Here is a 9,884-nt window from a genome sequence, read left to right as displayed (position 1 = left end):
GTGTTGAAGCATATTCTGTTGTGTCTGTTGAGTCATTTTCTTTTTGTACCTTATAATCTAACACACTCACCAGTAAAATTTCCACTTATTCCTTATTTTTATTTTCCTAAAATTTTCGTTGCATCTTGCAACCTTATCAATAGTCTTGCAACCTTTTCAATAGTCTTGACTCAACCTTTTCAAGAGTTAAGACTATTGAAAAGGTTGCAAGAAGCAACAAAAGTTTTAGGAAAATAAAAATAAGGAATAAGTGGAAATTTTACCGGTAAGTGTGTTAAATTATAAGGCACAAAAAGAAAATGACTCTCTCCAGACACAACAGAATCACACACACACACATATATTATAGTAAATGGATAGAGATACAATATCCAGGTGGGTACCATTCAATCACCAAGTGATAATCCAGGTTAAGGTTAACCACATCTAGTTCTAATGAAAGCTTGAGGTAAGCAATCCCACTGTGTTTTATCCGATGGGTAAATATTGGCTTCACTTCTCCGGATTATGAATATTTAACTGAGTTCCAATACAGTAACGATTAAGTGTATGTGGTAGGGCTTCTTTCAGTTTTCATCCAATAAATCACAAAAGCTTTGGTCAACCTCAGAGCTGTAGCAGACACTTGTTCATAGTGCCACGCAGTAGAAAACAATTTAGCCACACCTGCACCTATAGCATACCCACACAGAACAATTTCATCAAAAGTGACAATTTATCACAAACATTCATGCTTTCATTTTTGTTAACAAGGCACAGTACCTCAAATTATGAGAGAGAGAGAGAAAGAGAGAGGGGAGGGAGGGAGGGAAAGAGAGACAGACAGACAGACAGAGGGGTAAACAAAAACCGTGATGCTCATGCATCTCAGTGGTGTTAATGAGTAAAACCAGTTTCAACTGAAGAAAATCAAAACCATTTTACAGATGAAATCTAATGAGACTAGAATTATTGATTTCACTAATCTACAAGGTAAAGTTAGGAATTTGAAAACTATACTTGCCTTCTTCTTCAACTTTGAAACCAAATTCATCATAACGATAATCCAACTGGCCTTTGGCATCAACAGGCTAAAATGAGAAAATTACCAATGTTTCAAAAGACAGTCAATCACAGTGAATAGTGTCAACTGTGGAATTTTCCCACTTTTTTAAATGACACATATATTCATCGAACACACATACTCGTACACAATGTAGCTGCTTTGCTTGTTCACTGGTTGGCTGCAACTTGATATGGTGGAGATGACTCTTTCAAAGCACCAGGTGTTAAAACACCTGAAAGTCATAGTCATAGACAGGCGAGACAACTCACCCCAAGTTCCATTCAGGAGCGATGGACATCATTGTTTCACTATTTTTTGGCTTATCAACATTACATGCTTAAACTGAACAGGAGGCAAATTGAATAGCCTGTCCATGACTATATGCTGGTATGCCCAAATGATGCATACATAGGAATAAATTCAAATATGAATTAAAAGCAGTGCCAGTGTTGTTATCGAACACACATATCCAATGTATGAGCTTTGCTTGTTCATCAGTCAGCTGTGATTTGACATGGAGATGACTCTCTCAAAGCACTGGATGTTAAGACACCTGAAAGTCATAGTCATAGACAGGTGAGACAGCTCACTCCAAGTCCCATTCAGGAGCAATGGACATCGATGTTTCACCATTTTTGTGGCTTATCAACAACATGTAGCTGAACAAAACTGTCAAAACATCAATATCCATTGCTCCTGAGTGGGACTTGGGATGAGTTGTCTCACCTATCTATGACTTTCAGGTGTTTTAACACCCAGTGCTTTGAGAGAGTCATCACCACCACATCAAAGCACAGACGACTGGTGAACAAGCAAAACATGTACATTGTGTATATATATATATACACAGACATGCAGGAAGTAAATAGACACCTTTAATTTTCAAAATTTCTGATCTAAGCGTCTTAATATGTCTCCAGCGGTGTAGAATTTACAATGTTATTATTCTTTTTCATTCCATGTGCCATTATATTAAACATTTGCAAATTGTAACCATACCACACACAAAAAATTCAGCAGAACTATCAGATTTTCAAAGAGGTCATATTGTTGGGCAATCTGAGGCTGGTCTTAGCCAGTGGAAAATTGCCGAAAATCTTCAAATTCCTCTTGCTACTGTTAATAGAATTATAGTGCAATTCAAAAGCCAAAGAAAAGAATCAACAGATTCTTGTCCCAGCTGACCTGGGCCCTCGGAAAGGAAGCTCCACTGTTTGAAGAGAATTGTGGAAAACGAACCCTGTTTGAAGGCTTCTGACATAGCAGAACAGTTAGAAGTTAGTCCAAGAACATGTGTTACATATCTGCATAAGCTGGGGTATTATGGACGAGAGCAGCTAGAAGGAAACCTCTCCTTCAACCAATTAATATCATGAAAAGAAAGAAATAGGCTAAGGAGATGTCAGAAAAATCCAGTTTATTTTGGGATAGAGTGATTTTCTCAGATGAATCTAGATTTGTATTATTTTCAGACAATGGACATGTTTGGGTCTGGAGGCTTTCCAATATGAATTAATGCTCCAATGTAGAATCACCAGCAGATTAAGGTTGAAGTACCTTCTGATTCTCAAGTGAAAGACTAGTCTTTGGGAGATTAAATTATACTAACTTCAAAGATGTGTTTGGTTACTTGAGAATAAGCATATATACTCATCAAGATATACAATTATATAAATCTATTGTTAGGATATGTATGTTAAATACAACAACTGGCACTCCATTGATTATGACAATGAGGGTTTCAGTTGATCCGATCAATGAACCAGCCAGCTTGTGAGATTTACCTGAAAGTGCTTGAGAACTTCACAGACACATGTGCCCTTAATATAGTTCTTAAGGAGATTCAGCATGACACAGAATGTGACAAAGCTGGCCCTTTGAAATACAAGTACTACTCATTTTTACCAGCTGAGTGGACTGGAGCAATGTGAAATAAAGTGTCTGGCTCAAAGACACAACACACCACCAGGAATCGAACTCATGACGTTACAATGTAAGTTGAATACTCTAACCACTAAGCCATGCACCTGCACTCTATTAAATACACTGCCATTGTGACAAATAATTTACAAAATAATGAAGAGTAAGTAAAATAACTTTGACATTATTAAGCTAATGTTTGGAACATAAATTAATAAGAAAATGTGATCAAAAGTTTTAATTTAGATCACTTTAAATAGCAAGTTTGTATCATAGAACCAAGGACAGTCTCAAGCAGGATGATATCAAAACTAAAGTCCAAATGGATGTTTAATTAATTATAACATTAGGTATCATTATGAGCTTTTAATTAATGTTCCAATGCCAGTAAAGATTTCATTAGAAATCCACATGAATTTATAGAAAACATTAAGTATCTGTGTTCATTGCTTTCAAATACTGAAAGCACAATATAAATAGAATTGTGATTATGTCTATTTAATGCTTAGTAGGCCATCATATTTGTTTTGACATGTTCTTTCAACTTAACCTGGTCTTTTCAGAAGACAAGCGCATTAACCATAACCCACTGTACTTGTAGAGGGGATATGTATGTGCTTTCATATATGTATTTGTGTGTGTGTGTGTGTGTGTGTATGTGTCATATACATACACAAATGTACATACCAACAAAGGCTGTATAGTTAAGAAGTTTGCTTGTCATCCATAAGGTTTTAGGTTCAGTCCTATTGCATGGTAACTTGGGTAAGTGTTTTCAACCATAACTCCAGTACAATGAAAGCTTTGCAAGTGAATTTGGTAGACAGAAACTTAAATAAGCCCGATGTGTGTATGTGTGTGTATGTGTATTGTATTTCCTTGTTTTGACATCATATGATTGTTGGATTACCATCATACAAGAGTGGCATTTGTTTCCAGTATTCCATGAAAACATGTCTGGGCAACAAGAAATATCTTATAGACATGAAGGGCATCCAGCCACAAAACATCTGCTTCAATGAATTCTGTCTGACCTATGCAAACTTCAAGAAGTGGACATTCAAATGATGATGATGATGTATATATTTATACACACACACACACATCAACATTGTTGTTTTAATGTTCATGTTTCCATGCTTGTATGGGAAACACAAAGTTTATTAAGGTAGATTTTTCTACAGCCAGATGCTTTTTCTTTCAGCAATTCTCACCTGTTTCCCAACAAGGTAATATTTCCCTAGTCTTTCCAACAGCAAACAGCTTGAATGGCCAGATATGTTTTCGTAGAGAATTCTAAACAAATCACACTGTCTATATGATAATGACTTTAGAATTAGCATGCACAAGTCAAGACAAGGGGAAAACACCACACACACACACACATACACACACACATATATGATGAGCTTCTTACAGTTTCTGACTACCAAATTTCACTCAAAGTGAATTGGTTAACCCTTTAGCATTTAAACCAGCCATATCCAGTCAAAATTTTCCATTTGTTTTATGTTCAAACTGACCAGATCCAGGCTCTCACACCTACCCTACAACATCATTCTAAAAATAAACAATCACATCATTGAACTTTTGAAGTTACAAGATAATGTTCAAAACAATGTGAATCAATAAGAATTGTTTGATAGAATAACCTGAACACTAAAGTGTTAATGTGCAATGACAGAAGACACCAGCCAACAGTATCCACACAGTAGGAATGAACACTGAACCATCTGGTTCTAATGCAAAGTTCTAAACCACAACCATGCTTCTGCACAAGTGCATGGCCATTCCTGCAGCTATCATGTATACATACATAAATTCACATACACTCACAGGAAAACTGACTTCAAAACCAATGTTGCCCTTCAGTATAAATAGTGTGTGGAAAGGATGAGAAGGATGAAGTGTATTCAAGTCTCAAGAGAAAGAAATTAATCAGTCTGGCTGAGAAACACACCCACCCTAACACAATGATTTCTATTAAATAAAATTCTTTCATTGATGACATACAGTGAGTTTCATGGTAATCTCTGAACTATGTAGAGAGGGTGTGTAAATGAGTATGTGCATATGTGCACATGTACATACATACACACACACTCAATATTTTTAATCAGAAGTTACAAAGTGCATGAAACTTTCATTTCTTGAATCACTGTGGAACTTCTACCATTTAAAAATAAAAATATATATACTCATGTTTTGAGTTCTATGTAGTCTGTTTGCACTAGCAAACAAATTATCTTTCACATATCTTTTTTTAACTCATTCTGTCACCCTAATGAAATTTATTACACATGCATACACACACAATGACAAATACACACTCAGCATGAGCGATATACTTTTATGAAGTGTGAGATAGAGTGTGGTAAATATACACAGAGAGGGGGAAATAATTTACCATGGGAAAAGCAAAAATGAAAGAGATAGACAGAGATCTTTTCTGTTGCTGTCACAGGTTTTAAAATTTTTTAATTAAGTCAAAATCTTCAAATTTAATATATTGATGTACTTTTTCATACTGAATCCGAGTTTGCAATTCATTTATTCTAGAAAAATTTTAGAAAAATGTCACAGAGGTTTAAATTTTGATCATTTTTACCTTATCAGAAAACAGGATTTGTGAGTAATTGCAGTGATAAAATGAAAGTATACATTAGAAGATGATGTTTTAAACAAAATGAAAGCAATACATGAGAGATAATGCAGAGAGAGAGAGAGAGAGAGAGAGAGAGAGAGAGAGAGAAGAGAGGGAGTGTGATAAAGAGTGTGGTTAATAACAGAGAGAGATAAGATTCATGGTGACAGACAGAGAGTCGGAGAGCTGAAAATCTAAAAGTTGAGTTATTTCTTGTAGCAAATTATATTTTTTCTTGTTCTTTACAGATGACCTTCTCTTTGGGAAGCAAATGTCAAAAATCAAATTCATTTTCCTCGAGAATGCACTGATAAAGAGCCTTTCAGGGCCACACACATATATATAACCACATACACTTGCATTTATATAAAAAAATATAAATACTGCTGCCTTGAATACTGTGTGGAATGAAAACTCTGTTGATAGGTCACTAACATTTAACCCTTTAGTATTCAAACTGCCATATCCAACCACAATATTCAACATGTTTCATGTTCAAACTAGCCAGATCCAGCCACTCACACCTACCCTACAATGTCCTTCTAAACATAAGCAATCACATTATGAAAATCTCAAAGCTACAAGATGCTTCTTGATTAATTCAAAGCAATATGAATAATTAGGCATAACATTTGACAAAGTAGCTGAATATTAAAGGGATAAATATACAATATATACTGGTTTATAAGACATCATTTTTCTTCCAAATATATATTCTAAGGCTGAGTGCTCTATCTTAATCTTATACATTAGATCATTTGCTAAAAGTGGTTGACAAAAGTACATCCTAACCTCTTCATAAGAATAGGCTTTAGAAAGGTAGTAAGTACATCTTATAAAATGTTAATGCTTGCATGTGATAGAGCTTGTGTATGTTTGTGAGCATCTGTGTGTTATTTGTACACCATTGGCAAGACAAATTTGGCACACATTATTACAAGCTGGAGCACATTAGTACATGCTGCTCCAAGTTTAGTTTACATTAGGGGATGACACTTCACATTTCATCACTCAGTAATTTACTGAGGGGTGCAGTTCAATTAACAATAACTCCACGGCAGAAATGGTCTTGAGCATAAATTGTCAAATGATAAACATTTTTACCTTCCCTATTATTTTTCAATGCCAAATAGTTTGGAATGTTCTCCTTCCTTAAAACTAAGATTTACCCACCCAGCTCTCACAATTCACTGTGAAAATAAAAGACATAGGTTAGTTGATAAAGAAAGAAGAAAAATTAATGTCATATCTAAGAACATAACATAAAGCTCTGATCCAGGTTAGAAAAAATTAAGTATTACAGTTAATACAGTAAAGCCTTCCCTACCACCCTATTTCAACTAAAACAAAGATAGTGATTTTTCTTATCATCTCTTCAAAGAAGATGGAGTGAGGATACAAAACAGGTAGGCACTTACAGGGTTGTTTAATCTGGACAAAATATCTTGTGGCCACATTGACGGTGTAAGGGCTGAAAACGGTCCTCCTGGAGTAGGAGTAAAATCTGAATTATGGTTGTAGCTGGGTACAGCACATACACTAACTCCTTCTCCAGTTTCCCTGACAATGTAATCATCTTCATCTTCTGAGAGAGTGTCAGCTGAAATGAAAAGGATAATATTTAACACTCACAGTAGGTTGTGTTAATAAAACATTAGTTTACCAAGTGAAGGGTTGATAATTTATTTAGTGTGTCAATGACCAACTCATTTAACTTTTGCTAACTCAGTCCACCAGGCAGTAAATAGCCAACATAATTAGTATAGCTCATCACAACAAGGAACTACAGTATAATTAATGACTGGTTCATTAGTATGCAGTGCTAGAGGAGGCAACAAGAAGCATTCATGAACCCCACCTTGAATCAGTCCCCTCCATTAACTTTGTCATTGCTTTCAAACTGTTCTGATTCAAGTATTGTATTTATATAAAATGTATAAATTGTATAATATAAAATATAACATAAAATCTCTAAGTCCCTCTTTTATTCAGCTCAGGTTTTACTGGGTGAAACAGATGAGAGATGAATCTTACCCTGGATAGGAGACTGGTCTATCAAATGTAACATTCCCAAATGATCCAGCACCTATTTCTGACAAATAAATGAACTACAGAAATATCAGCATCAGATTGGGTTGGTGTATAATATCTGGCATAAAACAGTCTATAATACCATGTTGAATTCACCACACAAGTATATTCCTCACTAAACAGATAGCTAAATGTAAAGAAAAGGAGTTCAACCACAACTATACAGGCAGAAATAATAGGTTGGTCTTACAACAGCAGTTGATTTATCGAATTATAGACTTTTCTGGACACAAATATCTTGGAAATGATAAAACAAAATTAAACAAAACCTTTAAAAATAAAACTCTTTTTATACAGCCAACAAATGTTACATGAGATAAAAAGTAAGAAACTCAATATTGGCCATTGATTTCAATATGCATTTAAGAAATCACACAATATGATACTTAAACAGGACAAGGTCAGGTCAGGCAGAGGAGCAAGCCTATGAGCTGTATACTAGTTAGTACCTATGTCTAGGGAGAAATAATATTTTAACTCTTTTACTGCAGAAACCAGGTATATCCACTCAAAATTTCATTATTCTCAACTGTAAAAAGCATTATCATATATCAATTTATCTTATGTTGAGGGATATAATGTTTGGAATTATTTTCTGTTGAGATTGTCAAGTTTATTGAGACAACATGACTTGCAGAAAATATTAATTTTATATTTTGACAGACATTTAACATCATTACTGGAATAACCATAAAATTTAATTTTACAGTTAAAGTGTTAATTGGCATTTAATTTCAAAGTATCTAGTAGAAAATCAATATCTCTGCTTTTAGATCCGCAAGTCCCAAAATGCTGTGGAAGAAGATTCAATGTAGTAAAGAGATTATTTCTCAAAACTGTAATACAAGCAGATTCAAAGATCAGATCTTCATTGACATGATAAATGTGATAATAAGGTATGAGAACTGTGAGTGTATAAGCTGTACAAATTTTTGAAAGAAAATTATATTCAACATTATAATTACATAGGCAACAACCAAAAGGACTTCGGTCATATAAGTAGCAGTGTGTATATGTTACAGAGTTAATTATTTTACTCAAGTTATATTTTTGTCTTACTAAGATAATTTGTTTTGAATTCTAGATCATTGTGCAATACATCACTCAAAGAATAGTGTCATAGTCTATAACAGTTTTGTTTCACATATGTGTATTAAAATTCCAATATACAATGTGTATATATGTATGTGTGTGTGTATATATATATATATATATATACACACATATATAAACAAAATTAAGGGATCAGCAAACAGGTTGCTTCAACACATACCGAAGTTCAGAAATAGCAGCTAAAAATGCTGAAACTCCAACAGATAGCAGTTACCCGCAACTCACATATATATGTATATATATATATATATATAAATATAATCATCATCATCGTTTAAAGTCTGCTTTCCATGCTAGCATGGGTTGGACAATTTGACTAAGGACTGGAGAACCGGATGGCTGCACGAGGTTCCAATCTGATCTGGCAGAGTTTCAACAGCTGGATGCCCTTCCTAACGCCAACAACACCGAGAGTGTAGTGGGTGCTTTTACGTGCCACCAGCACATGGGCCAGTCACATATATATATGTATATGTATGTACATGTATATAGATGTATATGTAAAAGACTTTCTCACTTCCTGAGAGTTAAATTAATACATCTGTTTATTGTTTACACACCAGTCTTCGTCTTTTGGTTTTTTTGTAAATTCTCACTATCATCATCATCATCATCGTTTAACGTCCGCCTTCCATGCTAGCATGAGTTGGACGATTTGACTGAGGACTGGTGAAACCAGATGGCTACACCAGGCTCCAATCTGATTTGGCAGAGTTTCTACAGCTGGATGCCCTTCTTAATGCCAACCACTCAGAGAGTGTAGTGGGTGCTTTTACATGCCACCGGCATGAAGGCCAGTCAGGGGGTACTGGCAACGGCCACACTCAAAATGGTGTATTTTACGTGCCACTTGTACAGGAGCCAGTCCAGCGGGACTGGCATGCATTTCTGTACTCTGGTTATTATTTTTTTTGTCTACGTTTTGTTTGTAACGTCCTGTACCCAGATATGCATCTATATATACAGGTAGATGGAGGTATCCACATACATGTACGTATATATGCATATACTCATTTATTATTTGCATTATGTGTGTGTATATATATATATATATATATATATATATATATA

The 9,884-nt window shown here is 34.8% G+C and overlaps 1 protein-coding gene across 5 annotated transcripts in view; it reads right to left on the bottom strand.

Moving 5' to 3' along the window:
- LOC106878693 (small G protein signaling modulator 3 homolog) overlaps window positions 1-9,884 on the bottom strand; it is an 83,908-nt gene that overhangs the window by 64,562 nt on the left and 9,462 nt on the right. For 2 of the 5 annotated variants that reach the window (XM_014927976.2, XM_014927978.2), the window contains exons 1-3: window positions 7,644-7,849; window positions 7,028-7,209; window positions 1,004-1,070 (exon numbers count right to left, since the gene is read on the bottom strand). In XM_014927976.2, coding sequence (XP_014783462.1) covers window positions 1,004-1,070; window positions 7,028-7,209; window positions 7,644-7,677 — 283 coding nt within the window. In that variant the 5' untranslated portion in view covers window positions 7,678-7,849. Of the gene's footprint in view, window positions 1-1,003; window positions 1,071-7,027; window positions 7,210-7,643; window positions 7,850-9,884 lie in introns of those variants that run through there. The other 3 variants (XM_014927979.2, XM_014927977.2, XM_052969582.1) reach the window with 3 other exon arrangements.

The sequence above is a fragment of the Octopus bimaculoides genome, chromosome 7, assembly GCF_001194135.2.
Source record: "Octopus bimaculoides isolate UCB-OBI-ISO-001 chromosome 7, ASM119413v2, whole genome shotgun sequence".
Lineage (NCBI taxonomy): Eukaryota > Metazoa > Mollusca > Cephalopoda > Octopoda > Octopodidae > Octopus > Octopus bimaculoides.
This window is presented reverse-complemented; position numbering and strand designations above follow the sequence as displayed.